This window comes from Primulina tabacum, chromosome 2 (genome assembly GCF_025594145.1).
Source record: "Primulina tabacum isolate GXHZ01 chromosome 2, ASM2559414v2, whole genome shotgun sequence".
Lineage (NCBI taxonomy): Eukaryota > Viridiplantae > Streptophyta > Magnoliopsida > Lamiales > Gesneriaceae > Primulina > Primulina tabacum.
Genome location: NC_134551.1, coordinates 7,006,154 through 7,030,804, shown reverse-complemented (window position 1 = coordinate 7,030,804; position 24,651 = coordinate 7,006,154). Strand labels below are relative to the sequence as shown.

At 37.6% G+C, this 24,651-nt stretch overlaps 1 protein-coding gene across 3 annotated transcripts in view; it reads right to left on the bottom strand.

Moving 5' to 3' along the window:
• The window catches only part of LOC142528761 (uncharacterized), a 46,885-nt gene extending 25,872 nt beyond the window's left edge, over nucleotides 1–21,013 (bottom strand). Inside the window, exons 1-5 of one of the 3 annotated variants that reach the window (XM_075633917.1) lie at nucleotides 20,483–21,013; nucleotides 11,955–12,681; nucleotides 5,216–11,211; nucleotides 615–2,095; nucleotides 92–355 (exon numbers count right to left, since the gene is read on the bottom strand). In XM_075633917.1, coding sequence (XP_075490032.1) covers nucleotides 92–355; nucleotides 615–2,095; nucleotides 5,216–11,211; nucleotides 11,955–12,681; nucleotides 20,483–20,814 — 8,800 coding nt within the window. In that variant the 5' untranslated portion in view covers nucleotides 20,815–21,013. Of the gene's footprint in view, nucleotides 1–91; nucleotides 356–614; nucleotides 2,096–5,215; nucleotides 11,212–11,954; nucleotides 12,752–20,482 lie in introns of all 3 variants that reach the window. The other 2 variants (XM_075633923.1, XM_075633928.1) reach the window with 2 other exon arrangements.
• Between the last annotated feature and the right edge of the window lie 3,638 nt (nucleotides 21,014–24,651).

The following is a 24,651-nucleotide window of genomic DNA, read 5'->3' as shown; positions in this document are numbered from 1 at the left end:
AAATGAACCAAATAAGATATCCAACACAAGAAAATGTGTTATTTAATGTATAAACCCTCAGTTGAGAGCTGAGGATGTCACGACAGCGTACCTTTCAATGGAAAAACTTTGGCAGAAGGTAAGTGACTTGAAGGTGGGGCAATAGCTACACCCCTAGGATCAAAAATGTAGAAGAAGCCATCAGATAAGACTGATGGCAAATCACTTATGGAAAAACAGCTCAGTAATCCTAAGCCATAGTTGAGAGTGTCACCCCTCAGATTCCATGGTGGAAGAAATTGGAGGCTGGCTACTTCATCTCCACTTAAACTGGCACCCTCCAGTACTGCCACCAGGGCAGGCCCTTGAAATTCCGCTGCATAGGTTGGGGCATCAATCACAGAATCTCAGAATCAGAAAGTACAAAAGACACCAGATTTTTTTAACTTACATACGTCATCAAAAGCTGGCATTTCCAAGAACACACGAAAAATGTATATACTCTCAAGCTAAATATAAGAATCATTTCTATTAACACACTTAAAACCCAGGAACAATAAAAAAATTCAATACAGTAAAATCTGCAATTCATTCATCTTAAAATGGCTATAACAAATTAAACAGAAGATTATCACCTAGATTGTGTTGCAACAGAGACTGGCGTGGATGTTCCCTCTTGTCAAAAATGAGGTGAAGCTTATCGGTTTTGCAACAATCTGCCAATTCAATCAAGTCAAAAAGAAGAAACTCATAGTTCCCATGAGATTCCAGTAGCTCGTTTATTTTACTATAGTCCATGCAAGGCAGATCTTTAGTTAATTCTTTACTGACTAAAGAAAGGGAACGGAGTGATTGAACGCCTAATCTGTTGGCCAAGTCATAGCTGATTGATGGATGCACACAACGTTTCCCGACAGGGGAATGAATCTCCATCCATGGTGCATCATTGTACACAAGATCCCCAGCAGCTCTGAGTACTCCAGTAGAATCTGGAATCAATAGAGTACTAGGAATTTCAAGTACTGACCCTTCCGTGTAACTATCTGCAAGAGTTTCTAGTATATGCAGGACAAAACTCAACTGGTCAGTTAGGAGAGAGCCACCTTTTAAATCATTTTGCAATCGTTGTAGAACATGAAAATAATCAAAAACATCGAAACTGCGTCTGACACCTAATGCCAGAAGCAAATCCTGGAAAAGTGATAATTCAGATGGTACAACATACATATATGGACTAAATTTCACAGGGGAATCGAATGCAAGCACCTCACAAACCACAAAATCATCTCCAATCCAAACCCAAGGAACACCAGCCAAGGAAGATTTAAGAAACATCAAATCATCAGTTTGAATATAATTTTGCAAGTGTGAATAGATTAATGGTATCTGCTTTTGCAATTCGTCATTAAATTGCAGCTTGAGCTCATTATAGCTATTAGATAACCCAACTAATTGGGCAGACAAGGTTTCCACATCTGGGTGATCCATCCAACCAAGTTTCTGCCGTAGGTACTCAGAACATTCTCCATCCAACACATGAAACTTACATGAAACAATCCACATCTGTGATTTAGGTCTGACCTTAAATGGTGCTGCGATTCTATGAGCTGAGGCTAACCATGGAAGGCCGTGAATTGGCGGATCCGTGTAGACAGGACACCAGCTGATAGCCCTCAGATCTGACCAAAAATCTTCTCCAATCTTGTCATCAACCATGTCACTGACAACTGAATCAATGTCCAAAACATCTGACAAAAGATATTCAGAACCATAAATAATGTAGGACCTCTCCTCTTCACCTTCATGAAGTGCAATATCTGAAGATTCCATATCATTGGTTGAAAGTTTTCCCTCATCATGAGAAGGCAGCTTCAAAGTTACTACGTTTAAACAAGAAAGCAGCCTTCTTGAGATCATTGTCGCTTCTGAGTCTCTTGATCTGTACAACATTGAAACTGACTTGGCAGAATCGAGTAAACCAGTAAAGCCCAAAGTCTGTCTAAGCCCAAGGGTTACCAGAGTGTCCAGAGTTTGTGGGTCAGAGAAGTTCTCCGAGGGGAAAAAGGCTTCACTGTGAAGAAATGTTCTCAGTTCTGGAATGCGAGGATCATAAAGCCTGCATAGAGCAACTCACAAATCATAATGGGCATACATCACAGATTGAGATAAACATCTTCATGTAATGAGAAAGCAACAACAATGCAAAGTGTGAAAAGAATGCCTCTCCTCTCACCACAGCTTACATGAGACATTAAACAATGGAATTAACTTCTTTGGTTTCGTTAATAAAATAAATTAATCACCATCTCATTTTCATTATTCCCCAAACCACATTTTCTGTCCTTTCATATCTCCCAACATAATATTCTTTTAAACTTTTTATCACATTTCAAAATAACATAAATATTATTATATTTTAACACAAAACACAAAACGTGAAATCTTTTAATTAAGATTACATTATGATATAGCACCATTACGAGACAATTTTTTATGTGATTTGACATCTATAATAACATTTATGTTTTCCTAAAACAAAACCAAGCATACTGTTGTACAACACTGTTAGGAAACATCTTGGTGGTTCAATAAGGAGGGCCATGTTAGGTACACGTCCAGTGTATAACAATAATCACTCCTATGACTATGAACTTATCTCAAAATAGCAGAGGTGCCGCCCACTAATGATGCACTACGCCTGAGCCTCAATTTAGTGAAATGTGCACAAGTGCTATCGCATTTCTACACAAGGCAGCGAGAAGTAATGAAATTAGTTATTCTTTGTAGGTAGTTCTAGTAGTTCTATGGACGACTATATATAGGGGTGGACCATATTGGTGCTAGCCTTGGCTTCAGCCCAGGCTAGCCCACATCCTTAATAGATTAATATATATTACTTTTTTTAATTAATTGGGTTTATATTCAGAGGTAAAATAGCAAATGTAAAAAGTAATAAAGGGTCATACTGCAATTTGAATTGATTAAATTTAAATTGAGATCATACCATAATTGTAAAACTTAATGAGAGACTAAACTGCAATTTGAAATTATGAAGAAAAAACGGAAAAAAACAAAAAACAGAAAAAACAAAAAATCAGATCATGACACCATTTTTTGTCATTATTAGGCTTGCACTTAATAGTAGTAATAGTTATAATGGGTCATATATTTAAATTGGTTTTGTCCAAAAAATTTTGAAAAAAATAAATAAGTTATGTATTTATGGGTATGAGCTTTATTATACTAATGGGCTCTATATTTATTTTTGAGCCCAAGCATATGGCAGTCGGCCGCCATTTTGGCTGAGAGCGAAATTGTTGAGCCAACCCACCTATTTTACGCAAGAAGACGAGGTGGCCTACACTTTGGCAATTCTAAAATTTGCTAACTCAACCCACCTATTTTTTTGGCGAGGCAGACCTAATCTATTTTGAGAGCTTTAATAGGAGTGAAAGATATTCAAAGCTAAGCTATGTGGTCATTGTCTTTTGTGTCTTTTGTGAGAAACAAAAATAAGACTAATTAATTGTTCTAATAGGTTGTGTATAATTGGGTTGATGGGATTGGATAGGATAAATAATGATGTAATTATTAAAATATTGAGTAGGGTGTGAAATAGATTTAATAAGTAATAGTATGCTTCGTATGACTAGTTAAATTTGAGAAAAAATAATAAATTACGATTTTGTCCTTTTCAACAATTAATGAATATTAAAAAAAATATGAAGGATGATGTTCTAATTTTAAAATAAATGATTTGATTGATATTGGATAAATATTAATGATTTGATTGATAAAGAATAAATAATCAGTATACAAAATGCAACCAAACAAGTGACAAGATGGGATTATTTTAAATAATCCAATCCCATCCATCTAAAATAAACACACCCATAGTAAATTAATGGTTATGATATAAATTGATTGGTGCTTAAATCTATAATCTATAAAGTGAACAAACATCCATATAAGTGGCATTTCAATTAAATCTCAATATTTATGATTCTAGTATTGGATCAATGCTTTTTATAACATAGAACAAAATCAACATAAATTAAATTCAAAAAATTATACCATATGTTATAAAAATATTTTATAATTATGTTAACAATTCAAGCAACTTATAACATTGTTCATTTATAAAACAAAATTTTGTGTAATGTTTTTCAAAACAAAATTTCATTGCTAAAATATAATATAATGTTCTTTATTAGATATAATATTATAAATTTCACATGTTAATTCTATAAATTTAGTTTCTTGTATTATTATAAACGGGAGTGTTCTTCAAAAAAATTAAAATCAACATAAAAATCAAGAGAAAGATAAAAAATAATCTGATATAATTGATATCTTGTCCTATTGATCAATATTTTTTTACCATAAAATTCCCTCCTAGCTCAAAGTTTTGGTTCCGCTCCTGCGGAATGAGTAATGGAGTATGAAAAACAACACATCAAATTGAGTGTGGCCAAGAAGCAAACACAAAAGGTGAATAAGTTAACAAGAATGATTTGCAAGAGAAAAGATGTCGTGGCAGCTATTAAATATAGGATAACCCCAGAATTGATTGTTAAAGGTTGTTTAGAAATACTTAGCATAGAAAGCATGTACGAGGAAGTAAGAGAATACATTTAGTAAATCAAATAAAAGGAAAGAAGCCTAAAATTCCCTTGTCAAGAAGTTACTAAGTTTATATAACTTTTCGGATATAATATTTTCAGCGAGAGCACGCTACCGAAGAAAGATGCATGCACTTGATTTAACTGTCTTGACAAGTGTGTAATGATAATGATATTCGATAACTTTATATAAACCTTCACAAACTAAATGACCATAAAAAGACTGGTGAAGAACTTCTCCATTATTCGTAAAAAATTATATAATCATACGATCATCAAAACAAGATTAAGATTATATTGGACATCCAAGCTGCCTGTAAGCTTTATTCATTGAAAAAACAAGAGAATTCATGTTTTTTTAGCTGCTTTTCCCAGGCTCATGTAAGTAAAAGATGTCTCAAACTTCCACTTTGTATTTTTTTCATGACCTATTTGTGTTCCTACTGCTCCGGTACTCAAGCGTTGAAATTAAAAAAAATCAAAACATGCACTCAGAAAAAAATATGGAGGCATTCCCATGGGGCAATTTATACAGCCCAACAAGAATTGTTGAGAAATTTATTTTTTAAGTGCAATTATTTGTAGTGGTGAATTGAGGAAGTTGAGAAACACACCTGATTGGTTCTTTCCAAGCACCATCAAGAGCCTGAACAAAAGGTATCACAGAGAACAATGCTATGCAGCTGTTATCCTCCTCAATCAAGAACCTAATATCAGACAGAATGCCTGAGAGAATGCCATCCAGGAAAATGAATTGTGACATGCGAGAAAGAACATAATCTTTGTAGAAAACCACTCTCGATGGTTCACTGATCCCTAAATATGTTTTCAGTATCGTTCTTTCTTTTTCTGAATCCAGTTTCACAAAGTCATCACCTAAAAGATCTTCGTGTATGGATACTGGTTTAAGCAATTTGGGCGATCCACTAAGGGACACAAGCTTTTTACTTTTGAACACTTCAAACATTGGAATGCTCTTAATTATATTAATGTGCGTGTTACTCATAGAGTCTTGAGAGAACCATTTGGACTGGAGAATAAAACTCCTAAGCTCATGAAGTGCCCCATCAGTAGCATCACCAAAAAGCTCCTCAATGTCAACCACCATACTGTTTGCCGCTAGTAGTGCATTTAGAACACCCATTGCAGAAGATGACTGCACATAATGATTCAACTGGGAGTGTTCAATTGGAATGTCGCGTCTCAATATAAGACATCCAGCTCTATGCAATAGAGCAGACATGTTTTCGCTCCACCCACCATCTCTTATCACCTTAGAATTTTCAACAAGTTGCATTAAATAATTGTTTTCAACAGGTAAAATTGGCCAGTTTGAAAACAAAGATAGATCTTCACAACATGATCGCAGATAACTCCATAGAAGCCTAACCCATTCCATGCTGGGATGGTCTTGATTACCAGGACTCCACGTTACTTGCTTAGCATAATGCCATTCTGATGGAAGTAATCTGATAAGCAGTTTTTCTAGCATTGGACATGTCAGGAAATAAATGTTAAAATCTTCACTTTCAGCAAGAAGACATAACTTTTGAAATAGGTAGTCGGAAATCCTCGCATCTACCAGCTGATGTGGGATTGAATGCTTGAGAAGCATGTGTCCATCCCCCAGTGCAACATAAATTTGATCGCTTGACCCTCTTTTCTCTAGCTTAGCAAATTCATCATTTGAAAGAGGTATCAAGGGTAACCCGTAAAAACTTTTTGATGTTACTGGAGTTTTTATATCAAGCAAACAGTATTCCAGAATTAAGAACATTGCATCTCTATCGCTGAATTCACGTCTCCTCCTTATCAAAAGAGTTCTCAGCAACTCAGGTGTGAGGTAATGCAGAGATGGGATGATGTCCTTGAATTTGTCAACAATCTCCTTCTGAACAATAGCCACAGGTAAACCAGCATCAGACAATGCATCTAAAAGTTCCCAGGCTTTATGAAAAGTATGATCAGGAAAAATAGCTTGCTTGGTCGAAATCCACCGTCCACCTCGAGTTTTAGTGTACAACACACAAAGATCCCTAGTAGAAATATAATGGTAAAGGCTCCTCATCAATGATGTCCAAGGCTCAAAACCTGCCTTTGTTGGCCAATAGGAAAAAAATATATCACTTGGGCCCAATTCCAACGCCAGTGTCTCAAGGAGGTGACCATAAGCTGGTGCAACAACTTCTTCAAGTAGGTACATGTTCCAGTCTGAACGCATCTTCCCACCCCCCACCATGTCATCACCAAACCATATGTCCCTCCGATTTGATGACAACTCAAAATAGGCATTGACGTGAACGGGTAGACCAGTACTGATTGGAAGTGGTAAGAAGCAAAAAGCACGACCTTCAAAATTGAATATTTCTGGGCTAAAGGCTAGAGGAACCTGCGGAATGTCAGCAGTATTTAGAGTAGACTCTTCAAAATTTTCCCCGCTCTCCGCCGAATTTTTCCCAATCTCAAGATTCTCAACTGAGTTGATAGGTGTGGCAACACAGGCCCAGGGAACAAATTTGAAAAATTTCTTGTCATAGGTTGTTGATTTAATTCGGCTGTGGGAACCTCCAAAGCATTCGCTCATTAACCACAGGTTTGACCTACACCCAGAAGGGTTCTGTTCGGACATGATAAGCTTTTGAGACCTCCATGGAACATCTGAATTAATAGATTTGCTCAACCTATTAAGGAATTGATCCTTGCTCAATTTATCCTGCTGATTTCCATACATAAAACTAAAAATGTCATTAAACGGATTTTTTACGGCTTCAGGTTCAATAACACATTTCTTGCCAACATGGTGTAATAACTGCATGGCGCTCTCAGGCCCTTCTTTGACATAAACGGATACTGTTTGCACATTTCGAAGGAATAGCAGAGTCTCAGAAACAACTTCGGAAAAGGAAGAAAAAAGTGACAGGACATCAGCAGGTGCACATATTTCTTTTTTTATTTGGCTTCTAGAGGCAGCACTTGAAGTCCTAAGGGCAAAACGGAAAAGAGTGCCAGGAAATGGATGTTGCAGATCGCATCCAAAGTGCAGAAATGGAGAAAACTGATCAGGAAAATGTTCCAAAATTTTTCTACCTACAAATTTTATTCTGAGGCCAGGGTGAGAAGCAGAAATTCCTGGCAAATTGCAGGCATGAGGATCAAACATAACAAAATTTTCCCCAGAAACAAAAGCAGGAATGTCTGTAAAGTGATAAACACAATTAAATCCAAGGCCAAATCTTCCAATTGCAAGTGGCTTCTCAAGTTTATTTTCCTGGCCTATGCGTGAAATAGCATAGAGATCTTGGGAACTGAATACAGAGTCGTTAAAACAATACAAAGCTGGCCCCTGCCAATCAGCCATTTCGCGAGACAAAAGAGATGAAGTGCCATGATTTGTTTTGTCTAGTAAAAACACCACACTGGAAGCTCCAGCATCCTCAGCATTTTGCACCAACTCAAAGAGAACTGATGGCCCGTCAGCATACATTTCAAGAATATGCCTAAGTCTAGTTGTTAGTGCTTCATGCTGCCCAAATGCTTCAGCAGCTCCAGACAAACTCAAATTCATAGAGTCAGAACTCTCTGCAAGCAAGATCCTCCGGAAGGAACGTACTCCAAGTTTTTCAGCAACATCATGAGAAATGTTACCGTGAACAAATTTGTGAATAGTTTGCTTAGCACCCAGTGAAATTGTGGTACTACCAAACAAATTGTCACAGCCTTCAGAGTCGAGCAACCAGGGAGCATCATTATACACTAGATCCGTTGCACTATATAGTCTGCCGGATACATCTGGAAGATACAGATGTGCTTGATCCTCTTGAAAGTGAGCTTCAGCAAGATGATGAGCAATAAATACAACAGAACTAATTTCCTGAGAATCCAGAGGAACAGTACCCTTCTTCATGGCCATTCTATATAATATATTTGCATAATCAGAAGGCCTCAAACGTTCCTGAATACCTAGCTCCAGAAACAAGTCACTGAAAGCAGCTAAATCGATAGGCATGAGACGTATATATGGAGCCAAATTAAGAGGACCATTAAGGACAACCTCACTGGAGGTGGCAAATCCATCTCCCACCCAAATCCACCGGCAACCTTCTAGAACAGCCCTTACAATGTCAATCTCATCAGAACCAAGCAAAGACATCAAGTTAGAGTATATCCTTGGCATTGCCAAAGCCAGTTCTTGCCGAAGAATAGGATCAGACACAATCTCATTATTCTTACCAAGCTCAAGCAGCTGGGCAGCAACTACACTTCCTCCAGGAGGGTTAGACCAGCCAAGTTGGTAGGATAATGCAGAAGAGGAGCATTCTCCTTCAAGTATCCTCATGCTGGCAGAAACAAGCCACATGTCCGAGTATGGCCGCACAAGTTTGGGGGGAGCAACCATTGATGAAGCTGTGGGCCATGGTAATGAAATGTGAGGTGGAGAAACACGGACGGGGCACCATGAAATAAGCCTAAGATCATTCCAGAACTTTTCTAAGTCAGATTTGAATTGACGAGATTTAAATGCATTTGCAGCTCTTAAAAATATTCTATTAACTGTTCCTTGATCATCAGCTGGTGGATCAGGTAGCCACTTGAATGCATTCACTTCCAAATATGAAAGAAGTATCTTTGCTTTTGAGTTAGCATTTTCTTGATTTTCATGCATTAAGCGTTCCACATGCCGAGCACTTTCTATGACCACCTCGACAGACACAGTCCCCTTAAGACCCAAACCTTGTAGCATGTCCAGAATTCCTGAGTCACGAAATTTCCCAGAAGGAAAACTATCAAAATCCTCTAGTAAAGCACACAGTTCCTCATTCCGTGGATCATATAGACTAGATGGTCTTTTAAGATCCCCACTAACTGTGGGTACAAATGCAAAGGTCATCAAGATTTCTTTGAAGGATTCATCCTCGACACATAATTGAGGTAAATCTTGAAGAATCGATAACATGACACTATCCCGCACATCAATGTTCAAGTTCTTTATACTATTCAAAACATGAAGCTTATAGAACTGTGTCTTCTTCATTCTTTCGATTCCATAATATCTCCTAAGTATTTCTTCTTCAGTGTTTGACAAATTACAGAGGAATTCATCGCAAAACAAGCACTCTGGACTATCAAATGGGGGTATGTATTTACGAGGGTTTATCAAATCTGAATGCTTGAAAGTTTCAGAAGATTCTCCACCATACACTCTATAAATTGGAAGCCACTTGCTATTTCGTATGAGAGAATCATCCATTTTCTTTCCAATAAACCATGACGGATTTAGAACAAATTGCCGAAGCACATCTCTTTCATTTGCTTCCAAACACTGAAGAAGCTGACTAATGCTATTGTTAGAAGACACGTCAAAAATTGAATCTAAAACACCTTCACCATCAGCATCATGCACATAGTTAACCAAATCTGAGTGTTCAATGCGGTAATTGTTGTTCAGTATCTTGCACCCTAGCTTGACAAGAATGTGTTGCATTTTATCAGACAATTTCACCACATTAAGCATTTTTTTCTGCATAGAAGGCCTACACAAATGCCCAGTCCGTGATGGTAGTATAGGCCAATCTCCAAAAAGAGATAACTCTTCACACTGCTCCCTAAGATAATGCCAAAAGTGTAAAAACCAAGAAGAAGTTGGGTGAGAAGAATTGGAACTCGGATCCCATAAAACGCTAGTCTTATATTTCCATTCACCAGGTACAAACGCAGAAAATAGTTTAACAAACTCATTTACATTAAAAACAGCTAGATTTGCTCCCGAGACATTTGCTATTGCTGTTAATCTGCATAAAAGGTTCATTGGAATACTCCCATCTATCAGCCTATCTGAGATTCGTTGAAGGAGCACATGTTCTAGCTCATTGCAAATAAAATATGTAATCCCTTCGGTGGATTTGGAAATTGGTCCAAAATCGCCATTTGCCAATGGAAACAAAGGCAGGCCAGATGCACGACTCCCAGCATCAGTGTCAACCAAGTCTTCAAAGCAATATTCCAACAGCATAAGCTTCCAGGATTTGCTGATTACATTCAAATGATGGCAATTTCTCAAATACTGACGTACTGAATCAGGAGTAACAACTTTTTGATCACTGGCAGTTGTGGAATTCAATATCATATTAAATAAATCACTCGGTAAAGGAACAGTAGGCATTCCAAGCTGGACAAGAACATCACCAAGTTCCTTACTTCCTGAACTTTCGGAGTCATGAAGAAATGCTTCCTTAGGTGAAATCCATTTCCCACCTTGCACCTCTGAATATAAGACAGGAGACTTCCTGATACTCCTATATATATGCTCAACTAACAAATTCCATGGCTCTTCAAATGAACCAATAGGCCACAAAGAATAATAATTTCTTGTTGGACCCAGGAGTTGTTGTATACCAAGAAGCATTTTATTGAAACAAGGAGCCACAACATCTTCCAGGAGAAGCCTGTTCCAGACGGACCGAATTTTTCCGGATCTGTCCATGTCATCTCCGTACCAAATCCCACGGCGATTCGAAGAAACCTCAAAGTATCCATTGATTTGCACACGGAATCCAGTTTTCACAGGCAATGGGAGAAAACAGAATGCCCGCCCTAGCTTCAGAACATCATCCTGTCAAGTTTTACACGAAAAAGGACTTGTTTAATTGGAGAAAGGGTCCAAAAATCAGTACATGCCTTTCCTGCATTTTCTCCAATGAAAGACAACAAAAAACAAAAAAACTTCTATGGGACCAAGGTTGTTTATTAAATCCTCATTACATGTTGGAAACTTATGCACCAAAATATATTTAATACAGTAGCAAATCAAGACATTAGATCTTAAAGAAAAATAAGTATCATTCAGCTCTAGCACTTCATTTGCCCTCTAAACTGTTAAAATATTTAAATACTCGAGAGCAAATATTGTAGCTTCAAACATTTTCAAGAGATGACAATCTATTACTGCAGCCCAAGGCCCGATGAGCTACATCATACAGGTTATTTCTAGACGTGATTCTTCATCAGCACACTAATCACCACCTAACAAACTCTTCAACCATCAATTAAATATGTGCAGGTAGTAACTAAAACAATGGAAGGCACGAGTAAATCCACATATTATTTTCCCCCAAAAAAATTGAAGAAGCGTGAAGCATTCAAGTTATTCAGCAAACCAAACCCTGTATTTGTGATAATAAATCCAAACCAAAATGCGTAGGGAAGAACAAAAAACTAAGTGTCGCATACATAATTTAACAAGAACCCCAAAGAATTTCATGTACTTGTAAAGGAGCAAGAGAAAAATCCCCAGAACAGACAGTTACAGAGATTGAGAAATATCACCCAACATCTAATTGAGTTGATAAGAATTACGTCGAGCAAATCATCTGAAATGCATGCCGCGACTGATCCCCAAGGCAATAGATGTAAGTCATAATCCTTTGCCGCAGAAGTTGAGAAAGAGCCAATCCTACTGGATGGTGAAGCCATCATTTGCACCACAAAAAACCTATGTGTCCTTTTATATGAAACATCATCAATCACAGCCTCACTCAAGAAGTCCAATGAGAAGTCAGTCATCCCGAAATCAGAATAATTTGTTGATTTTGAGAATCTCATAAGAGCCTGACGATGCCCCCCCACTTTTTCATCAGTCGAATCAATGCAGCACGAAAACAACTTCCTTGGTTCAGTTGTGCCTTCTTCCCATACATACATTTCTATGGATAATACACATTTAAGAAAAAGTAGTAATAGAATTCCTTCCTCATAGAGCTGACTAAACATGGAAGATAAATCATCTTCAAGGTACACTTGTTTCGAGAGCTGACTTTTTGCAGCCTGATCTGCATTTCTCAAGGGAAATCGAAATAAAGTTCCATGGAAAGGACTTTTCATGTCACATCCAAAAGCACAATATGGAAGAAATTGATCTTCATACAGCGAAATTGCTGAGGACCTAACGTACTCAACTCGCTTCCCAGGATTAGCCGCCGAGATATTGGGAAGATAAGCACTCTGAGGATCAAATAGAACCACATGTTTTCCACTTACAAAAGAAGGCAAGTCAGTTAAATGGTACACCGAGTTGAAGCCCACCCTGGAAACAATGAAATTAGAGATGATCCATTTCAAACAGAACAAAGAGAATTCAGCACCAAACTGAAAATCTGCAAAAACCATAATTACCCATTGTAAAAACCAAAGTAAATACAAAGAAGTATCTCCTAGTTAACCAGTAACTATAAAACGATTTATGAGTATATAAAGTGGCCACTTATACAACGTAATTAGATGCAAAAAAATAAAAGTCACGAGAAAATAGAATAGAGCGTCAACATTGTCTTACAGAGTTGTGCAATTGATTATGTGGGATACAATTACCTATATTTCTTCTTCTTTTTTGCATGCAACAGCCCAGCAGAATTCTGGATCTGTAAAGTGGGGTTTTGGTGCAGGCTAACCCTAGTCATGCTTGAGCTGTTTCTAAAAGCATTTGCCCTACCTCCAAGGAGGTGAGCATGCCTTGTGAAGAAATGGAAGTAAAATATCCTAAATAATCCATATCGAATATGAACTAACCGGATATTAATCTTCAAGATAGCTTAATTCACCCATGACTCAATCAGAACATCAAATGTTATAAAAATAGGACGACCTACGCCAAAAAAGCCCTAGAGAGAGAATTTTTTTAAAATGCTTTCTCCCCCTTTGGTTACCGTTCGTTCGGCCTCAACCACTCGCCTTTCATCTTCCATCGAGCTTCCATCTCCGTCAACCGTTGCTAAATATTCGGACGGCACCGTCGGCCGGTCGCCGACTATTTCCTTCCAACCGCTCCGTTTAGTTTTAGCCAGAGTTTTCTTGCTCTTCTCGTTGTTTAGGTTCTGTTCAGTTTCTTTGGGTCTTGGCGTGGAAGCTATTCTTCGGTACTGATATGGCTGCGAGCAACTACAGGAATTGTCGGGTTGGATTACCGGAATCCAGGGTAGCAAACAGGGATGTAACGATTAAGATTGAATTTAAAATCTTTAATCTAAGGTTGGGGATTGAAGGCCGATCGATTTGGTTGTCTGAAAGAACCAGGACTTCAAGCTACATGTTGGATTTCGATCTCGAAGAAGCGCGCTGGATTAGCCTTAGGTTTAAGGACTACATTGACTCACCCCATGAAGGTTCGGTATTTCATCGGTACAGAGGCAAGAATGCAGTTTTTACAATCCAGAGATTTGCTAACAATCGTGGAAGATTTCTGGAGATGTCCAAATACAACAAGCAGGGCAGGAAGCACACTACAATTGTGCCTAGTGGGTTCAACTCGGAGGGGTGGCGAAAGATATCAAGTGCTATGGATAAGCTGATGACAGGGTGCCACCAGAAGAGGAGTGTACAGCACAAATTACAACACGGAGCAGTCCTGAAGAAGTCTAATTTAGCTCCTCAGGACGAGAGTTCTTTGCTGAGGAAATTTAACGGTGGGATGACGAGACCTCTGAGAGTTTGTAATAAGCCCCGTGTTCAGAAGATTTGGAAGGATGCCCTCGTTATCACCCGAGGCAGAGTAAACTCTTCATGGGAGCTAATTGAAGGAGTTCTCGGAAAAGCTACTAACAGGAAAGTTGAAATCTTCCCGTTTCAAGCAAACAAAGCTTTATGGTGGCCTTTCAATGCGGCTGAATTTTCTTTCTACATCAACCTGAAAAGAAAATTTTTTGATTTTGGTGTCTCTTTGGATTTCGAAGGATGGTAATCAGACATCAATACGATGGATCCGGTTGAAAATTATTGTAATAGCTGGATATGGATTTATGGATTACCATGGGAACTTTGGTCACCGGCTACTTTTCAAATTATTGGCGAGCTTTGTGGGGCCTTGTTGGCAATCAGCGCTGATACTCTACACTTCCGAATGCTTGGAGTAGCGAAGATCAAGGTGAAAGGAACCGTTGGAGGTTTTATTCAGACCAATATGAATATCCCACTGGAAGGGAGATTTACTGAGATAAGAATTAGGGTCGAAACTTTTGATCCTAATGGTTACGAGCAGTATGATCGCCAGACTTACGCTCAAGTCGTAGTGAATGGCAAGAAAATATTGGCGGGATGGGGAAATAACAACTTATTCGGGACACTATCAAGGAAGGAGGTACCAATTGTAAAAGTTAATAAGGCACAATCAGTTCAGGTCCTCAGGATAACCTACATGTCCAAGCAACTAGCGCGGTAGATCTCAGAGTTGGAGGTGAATCAGGGTGCTTGGGGGAAAAACTGGCAGAGGAACGGGGGCCCATATCATCAAAAGACCAATCAGATAGTTCAGAAGGAAGGAATGCATCAACGAGACTTCCAATTGAGAAAAAGGTATTGAAGATTCTGAGGAAAATCGATCCAAAAGATGCAGCTAATTTCAGAAGCTCTTCTATTGATTCCATGAATAGCAAGCAGGATGATATCCAAGATAATAGGGTGGGCTCCGAAAGGAACAACATAAAAATGACTAAATTTGGGAAGACGAACTGTAGAAGGAAAAAAAAATTGTTGAGGAAGGTAAGGAAGATCAAGACACAAGGGGAATTTCTAATAAAAGCATCCATAGTATAGGGGTCTGTAGGAACTCAGGGGTTGTCGATTTGGAAGATTTAGAGGACATGGAGTTTGATGATTCACAAGATGATTTGCTGGAAGTGGAGTATGAGTCCTCGGATTCTGATAGCTTTGAATATCTCGTCTCTGAAGATTCAGTATTTCTGGAAGAAGAACAAGCAGCTTTGGATGGGTTATTCTCACCAGCAAAAGACAAAAACATCATCCCAATTCCTACTTCTACGGAAAATTCGAAACCTTTTGTGGGCCAAGTACTTAATGGTATATTAGGAGGTGGGTTAGGAAGGGTTGATGAAAAGCCGGGTAATGAGAGAGGTATTCAAACAGGGAAGGTGGTGGTGGAAAATGATTTTGTTGAAAGAGAGGTTGTGGGAGTTGGTACTGTGGGCAAATGTGGAGAAAGGAACACGATGCCAAGTGAGATTTTAAAGAGAGAATTGTATAGATTACAAAGTGGAGTCAACTATGAGAGAGGCTCAACTTCGAAGGGTTCAAGTGTGTTCTCATGAAAATTTGTTGTTGGAATATCAGAGGTGGAGGGGCAGCGAGAAAAAGACAATTGGTTAGGACAATCATCCGTAATGAAAAACCGGAAATTGTGGTTCTGTCGGAAACAAAACATGAAAAGGTGGACAAAAAATTCGTAGCAAGCGTTTGGAAGTCAAGTTTTGTTGATTGGGTTAATCTGCCATCAGTTGGAAGTTCTGGGGAATTCTTGTGATGTGGGATCCCCGAGTGGTGTTAGTCAGCAATAATTTGGTTGGGGAATTCTCGGTGTCTATTGAGATTAAGTGGAACGACGAGATAACTTGGTGGTTTTCAGCAGTTTATGGACCGGTGAAGCCAAGGATGAGAGAATTATTCTGGGATGAGTTAGCGGGTTTGAAAGTGATTTGTGGGGATAATTGGTGTCTTGGAGGTGATTTTAATGTTGTAAGGAATTCGGGAGAAAAATTGAATAGTCACTCTGTAACTACAAGCATGTCTTGTTTCGACGCTTTGATTCGGGAGTTGGAACTCCTCAACCCCCCACTTCTGAATGCCAAGTTCACGTGGTCAAATTTTAGAGCGGTGCCGATTTGCTGTCGTTTGGACAGATACCTTTTCTCGGGGGGATGGAGTAATTTATTTCCACATTTTAGACAAACGGTGCTTCCAAGAATTACTTCGGACCATTGCCCTATTTTGCTTTACAAACGAAACTTACATCTGTCTTATCCCAAAGAAAAATGATGCGCGGAAAATCAAAGACTTTAGACCAATCAGTTTGATTACGAGTTCGTATAAGATATTGGCTAAAGTCTTGACGAGTAGACTGAAGAAAGTTTTGTGTAAGACAATCGCGGAGAATCAGTGTGCCTTTATTAAGGGTAGTTAGATATTGGATTGCTGCCTCATCGCAAATGAGTTGGTCGAAGAGTTTCGTAGGAAGAAGAAAGGATGGGTGCTGAAAATCGACTTGGAAAAGGCATATGACAACGTAGATTGGAAATTTCTAGACTTTGTTTTAATGAGTAAAGGATTTGGTGAGAGGTGGAGGAGGTGGATCAGGGGATGTGTACTCTAATGTTTCTTTCTCGGTCTTTATTAATGGAAGACCGTGCGGGAAAATAAAAGGGGAGAGGGGGTGATGACAAGGGTATCCATTATCACCGTTCCTATTCAATTTAGTCGTCGATGTGTTGGGAAGGATGGTGGATAAGGCAAAGGCAGTTAATGCGGTGATGGGGCTCGAAGTTGGGAAAGATAAAATTGTTATTTCGCATTTACAGTTCGCGGATGATATTCTGTTCCTCGTAAAATCACAAGGGGATGTGTTGGAAATTGTTAACATACTCAATCTGTTTGGCACCAACTCAGGGTTGAAAATTAATTTGGGGAAAAGTGTCGTGCTGGGATCGAATTGTTCGGATGAGGAAGTCGATGACTTGTCAATTACTATTGGGTGCAAAAAAGAGACATGGCCTATTAAGTACCTTGGGGTACCGTTGGGAGGTAACCCCATTAAGATGGAATTCTGGGAACCTATGCTTTCGAAAATGTCCAAGAAACTAGCAAGTTGGAAAAAGTCGTTCCTATCCAGGGGGGTCGACTTACTTTAATCAAGTCTGTGCTTTGTGCGATGCCATCTTATTTCATGTCCTTGTTCAAAGTGCCAAGAACGGTGGCTAGTCGATTGGAAAAACTGATGAGAGATTTTTTGTGGGATGGTGATGAAGGGGAGAAACATTGCCATGTGGTTGGTTGGAAACAGGTGTGTAAACCAAAGGAAAAAGGAGGTCTGGGGTTGGGAAATATTTGTCTAAGGAATAAGGCTCTTCTCGGTAAATGGTGGTGGAGAGGTTAAGTGGAAAGAGGTCCGTTGTGGAAAAATGTTATAAAAAGTATCTACGGCTACAGGAAAATGGGTGGGACTTGGGGTTGGCGGATAAGGCGACTTATAGAAGTCCTTGGAAGTTTATTTCTCGATCTTACCGGGCTTTTCATCAACTCATTAGACTAGTGCCAAAAGAGGGTAATTTAATTCGATTTTGGGAGGATGTTTGGGAGGGAGGGGTGTCGTTTAAAATCAGATTTCCATCTTTGTTTCGTATTTGCATTGCAACCAATAAGCCTATCCGTCATTTTTTAGAGGTCGACATTAGTGGGGGTAGTTCACTAGTTCTTCTTTCATTTGGGATGTGAGGTTCAGAAGAGATCTGACTGAGGGAGAATTAAGTGAGTTTACTGCTTTGTTAGGAGTATTACTGAGTGTCAGTCTACAGTTGAGTATTGAGGATTATAGAGTTTGGTTGGGGGAACCTTCGAGGTTTTTCTCTGTCAAATCATTTTATGGCTCTTTTTTCCCCATCTCAAATTTTTCATTCTTCGCTTTCTACCATAACATCTGGAAAGTGCAAGTCCCACAAAAGATTAAAATTTTCTCGTGGATCGCGGCCTTGGGGAAACTGCCTACGTGTGATTCGGTGCAAAGAAGGTGGAAGGATTGTGTGGTAAGCCCGCAGTGGTGTTGTTTATGCCGAAAAAATGAAGAGAATCAAAATCATATTCTACTACATTGCTCATTCTCGAAGGGTATTTGGATCAATGTCTTAAAAGAGCTGGGATTTCAATGGCCTTTCCCGAGGCAAGCCAAAGATCTGTTCATCTCTGACTCTTATTGTCCTTTGGGGAAAAAATTCAGCGATTTCTGGTTTTTGATAATACATTGCATTTACTGGTCCATTTGGTTGGAAAGGAATAACAGAATATTTGAGGATGCGTCGGAGTCCATCGATCAAGTATGGGAAAAGATCAAATTCAGGGTGGCATCTTGGACTATCAACTTGCATCAGTACAATCATTTATGTATCACAGAACTAGTTAGGGATTGGAAATTTGTAGGGTTGTGAGAATCTTGTTTTAATGCATTAGAGCTGAACTTTAAATTTTCATTTTAACCTTGCTGCGGATTACTCATCTGCGCGAAGGGTGTAACGTTCAATTATTATAATAAAATTAGTTTACTATCAAAAAAAAAAAAAACATCAAATGTTCATTGTTGGTACTTAATCTGAACATCAACCATTGAAGGCTTGGGTGGATAAGTAGGGGAATTATAAATATTTAAGACCCAAAAAAAAGAAAGAAAAAGAGGATGGAATCCAAAACTGACTTCAATGCACTAATTGAAAATGACTTGAACTATTTGAGGATTACAATAATACCAAACAGAGCACAACGGACAAAAGTGATCGTGTAGCCAATGCAACTAGATAGAAATTAACATGTGGATAATGATTGTGATATTTGAGTTGAACAATATTTAATTTCAGGGTTTTATTATGTATTAAAATTCAAATGATTTCTTCTTTTATTGATATTTTAGACCGTAGATTGTTCGCCCACATCAACGTTAATCAGAAGTGAATTGGAATGATATCATTAATCAAGGTTCAAAAATTACCATGATACATTATTAACATGTAGAACTTGCAATTGTTCTCAATACAAAGGTTTTAAATAAGACATCCACCATGATGTGTCAATTATAGACGGTCCTACATAGTTAATATATCTGAAACATAACAGGCAGAAATCATTAAAAAAACTCCATTTAGTTAATTGCTAATTGTCAGTAACCTATATCATTCTAGGTCAATAATTGTGTTGAAAGTGGATATCTAAGTTGGGTTGTCATCTCAAAACACTGGCATTAAGCAAGCGTATCCTACAACTGCACATTTAATAGTTACTAACAAATTTTGGTTCTCAGAGATAAATAGAGAGGTGAATTTTATCAACAAAAAGCCACTGACCACCTACAAATGTTTGATCTTCATCTCCCAACTCCAGTTTTCATTCCGTAACATAAAATCAAATAACAACACTTCCTTTTCAGTCCTTTTTCCCAAAAATACATTTCTCAGTTTCTATGCTTCCCAAAATAATCAATACATTAAGCTCAATTTTCCACATCTTCCCACAAAAAACCCAATTTATCATATGATAGTTCAATATTTGAACTAAATATACAATATTTTAAAATTTAATATATTTAACTCCAATCATCATACACACAAATATACATTCGAACATAACTCAATAATATTAAGCAAACCAATTTTTACATGATTTGGCATGCAAAATAATAAATATATGCTTAGAAAATAATATCAAAAGTATTTTTTTTTAGTTTCGAAAGCCATTTCTCCTTACACTTCCCTAAACATAAAATAAGACCATGCTAACCGGTCTTCGGCATTTCATGGCCTGACAAATCTGAGTCCTAAAAATTAAATAAAAAACTTATATAAATAACTTTTTTATAGGAAAATATCATTGCCTTGAATAATCTCTCTTCAAAGATTCTCAGTATGTCTCTTTCAAATGTAGGAACTAAATATTTGACAAGACCGGCCGTATATTAATGCATTGCAATATTCATTAGTGTGGATGGTAGAAATTCACATTCTATCAAGCACAAAGTAGCAACCTTGCTCATTATCAGCACAAAGCAACAGCATGTCCTCATTTTCAATGTCTAATAGAGGCAAAGGTCAACGCAAGCAATGCCATCATCAATATGATCCTCAAAAGCATATCGATCACGGGCAGGAGGTAAATCTACAACCATAAATACCGCACCGGTCTTGCACAACCCACGAAAGCGTACAAGGAAATGGTAGGGAAAAGGGGCATATGGACACAATACACTCGGTTATATATAATCAACATTCAATACACACACAAACACCCGAACTCGAACGCTTCTCTCTAAATAGAATAGCTTTTATAAACTGAATTTGCGGGATTACCCAAATCGACCAGTCTTCCAAGCCTGAGAATGTTTAGAACTGCCGCCAATCCTAGAAATACTGAGGAAATCGTCTTCGGTGAAGACAGCATCGTTGTACGCCAAAAGCGCGGGGCCCTGCCACTGAGCGAGAGAATCAGATAAGAGAGAGCCGGTGGCATGGGTCCTGCGGTCAAGGCAGAGCGAGACTCTGGTGGCGCCCGCGTCGTCGGCGTTCTGGATGAGCTCTTTCAGCACGGTGGTGCCCTCCGGGTAGTTCAACAGAACCTCTCTGATCCTGCGCGTCAAATCCACCTTCTGACCAAAGTCTTCCAAAAGACCCGGCGATTCCATTCCCGCCGATGATGGATCGGAGATTCCGACTCAAAATTCACAACATCTATCAAATTTTGACAAGAATTTGTAGCCCAATGAGGGATTTAGAATTTACTAAAACAGATAAATTATATTATGCGTATATATGAATGGCATCAAGTCAATGTTCGTCTTTTTCATTATCTCACACTCTCTTCGGGCTGGAATTTTGGCCCTCCTGTTTGCAGGACTTTATATTTATTTGTTGAGGAACTATGTTTTTTTAAAATTATAATTATAATTAATACATGTGATTTTATTATCTTTTTATTGTATTTACAATAAAATACGTCAATAATATCACAATTTACAATAGTTGATAATCACCGAAAGTTAATCACAATTAATCCACACAAAACTCGGATTTAATTGCTTCGTGTGCTAGAAAATGAGCTACGACGATTGATGTTAATTTCACGTGATTTAACGAAAGAAAAATCGAAAAAGACAAAATTGTTTGAATTTTGACAACCAGAATTCCTTCCAATAGAAAATACTCCACGTGATTGGTTATAGAAGAGAATCTGAACATATAGAGATATTAGATAACATGAAATGTAAACATAAATTCAAATCAAATCGAATAGCTTCCAATTCTACGCTAAGCACCGAGCCCGAAAAACGAACAACACTCGCCTGATCTCCCGTCATTTGTCCCCGGGAATTTCTAATCATAGATGTGCACCTTACCTATTATTTGTGATATTGCAACTCGCATCTACATTTAATCTCAATTGATTTGCGTTGGAGCCACCCATCTCGATTATGAATTCAACTCATTAATAAATATCGGTTTATGACCTCTGTATGTAAACATTTCTAAATGCCTCCAAAGATGAATACACCAAATCCACTCTCAATTCCTTCGATTTAGCATGATCTGAATGTGTGTGTTTACAAACCTCAAACCAAACATCCCAACGCAACACTGCAGACAATTCAAACTCTTCTTTTGGCTTTCGACGAATCTAGCCTGCACTCAAGAAAGAAGCCATGCGAAGCTTGCACAAATGTTGCCAAAACATGGGCTCTTTCCAAACAAAACAAAACGCAATGGCTCGTAGTAGCATGAAAAAAAATGATATAATTGCATAAAGGAGAAATACCTGAGATAGGCACGTGATGCATCTTCAAGTTAGCTGCAGTTGGGATAAAGTCTCGAGATATTCACCACAAAAGTATACGTACTTTGGGAGACATAGTAATACTCCAAAGTAATTTCCACCAACATCGCAAGGGATACGATGATTGAAATGGTGGAGGTGCCAAACCATCTATTTCCCTGAGATAGCCTACTTCGATAGAATATCTTCCGTTTGGACTCACCGTCTATATTCTCACATCTTGGCAACCCTTCCTGTTAAGAGGGATATCAAGGATCGACTCTGCTTCTTGCACGGAGAATTTATGAAGCACTAATTGTTAATCCTAAACTCAGTAATTCTTGATGTAATTAGCCACTTTCTCCTAACTCCCAGGCATTTTTGGTTTATAGAGCTCATACCAATTAGTCCAATGTGAAACCTATATTCACATTGTTTTCATTCCGCGAAAATTTAGCACATGCTTGCTCGATACCCTGACAAATAGAAGCCGAAATTTTGAAACAAGACACCACATAGGAGGGGATAGCCTGCAACACGGATTTAATAAGGCATTGCATCTTGGTGGTAATTGCGATTTGGAATGAGTAAATTACGTTAAATGGTTGGCATAAAGTACGACCTAGCTGTAATTTGATGTGATTGTTAACTTTATTTATTTATTTCTACACTCCTATGTAGCGTGTGTTTAAAAAATAAGTACTTGTGACCGATGTTTTCTATTACGATGGTTCAAGAAAAATGGATTTCTTCTAAAATTTTATTACACGTGCCTTTAATTGCACAGATGGGCTCTGTCTAATCTAACTAATCTCTGCTTTTCCAAGAACTTGTATTTCGAACTCCCACATACTTTTTTTTCTTTTATAGTAATTGATTTGATAAAAGTTCAGATGAATCTTGTGATTGCCTTGTTATATCTAACTTATTTTCATTGAATATTTCATGCATCCTTATCTTGATTTATGTCTCTAATATCTATATTACCTTTCAATAGTACAGTCATGGATTGGTTGCCTGAGGATTTCATTATTTCCATCGTCCAGGACCAATAGTTCAGGACGTTGGCTTCTTCCTTCTTCCTGTTTGTTCAAATAATTTATCGTTATTTCATTCCATAAGTCACAAGTGAGTTGTCTGCTCACATCTGGAAATTTTGCATGTGCTATAAAGTTGAATTACTTGAGCTGTAGGAACTTGGGCAAGACAAAGCTTACATTAGTGAAACTGTATTTACCTTCATTTGAGGCACGTTTTATCATCTAAAAACTAATTGAGCATAAATTTGTCATTTCCTGTTTATTCTTCCTCTAATTGGGTTTAATTTTCAGATTTTTTTGTAAGAGTTTAGACTAAAATTTGATTGTTCATCGCAGGATTACAATGGATGTGATTAAATAAATGTTTGTGGCTGAAAGACTTGTTTGGAATGTTGTACATAAGCTTTTTGAGAAATAATAGTGACGATGTTTAATTTTTGAACATATTGATGTTGGTTTGATTTTGGAATATATTTATGTTGGATTGATCTTGGAACATATCAATGTTGATGGTGATTTGATTTTGGAATATGATGTAATATTCGTGATGATTGTTTGTATATAGTTTGATAATTATTTGAAATTTGATATATTAATTGGTTTATTAAATTATAGGTTTTATTGTATATTATTAAAAAATAAACATCCACGGCTTATCGCAATCTGTCGATGTTTTTTCACAGCGTGCAGTCTGGGTCGTTGATGTTATTTTCCACATTGTGCATTGAGTTGTCAAAATTTGCCGTGAGCATTGTCCGCTGCCCATTGAAAACTGTTGAAAATCGTAGATATTGACAACTCAATGCACAATGTGGAAAATAACATCAACGACCCAGACTGCACATGTAATATCATATCCATTATTTAGTTTTAACAAAATAGTATGGGTTTGAATAGTTGAGATGTAAGGCTCAACTAGGGTACCGTTTATGAGCTATTCGAAGCTCGATTCGATAAAAGCTCGTTTGAGCTCGTTTAATGAGGCTCGTTAAGATAAACAAACCAAGTTCAAGCTCTACAATATTCGGCTCGTTAGGCTCGTGAACATGTTCGCTAGTAAATTCATAAGTTATATCTTAGATGAAAAATAATAATTTTGATATTTAATTTATTGATTTAACACATTATTATGAAGTATATAGAAAAATCTATTAAATTTATTTATTATAATAAATTGACAAATTTTAATAAAAATATTATATTTTTTCCTAAATGTATAATTTATCTTTTAATGAATTTAATTAATATTTAAATATATAATTCATATTTATTGAGCTCATTTAGGTTCGATAAAAGCTTAAATAAGCTCGTGAGCCATGATTATATTTGTTAAATAAAGCTCGAGCTCGGCTCGATTATAAACAAGACAAGCTCAAACATTCAAGAGTTCGACTATGCTCGACTCGATTACATCCCTAAGCTCAATTAAGAAGGTAAACCTACCCCCAAGGCAAGGTTTGAGATTTTGAACGTGGAATTGGTCTACTCAAGAAGCATTCCCTCATGAATAAATAAAGTAATGATCTTTCCACTTGCACAATTCAACTAAAAAAATAGACTAAACAATAAATTATTTTATGTTGTATATTTCCTTTTTTGTGTCGTTTTACTTTTTATTCTCAATTATATTACATAAATAGAAAACGAAAACAATACTTATAAGAAAATAAATA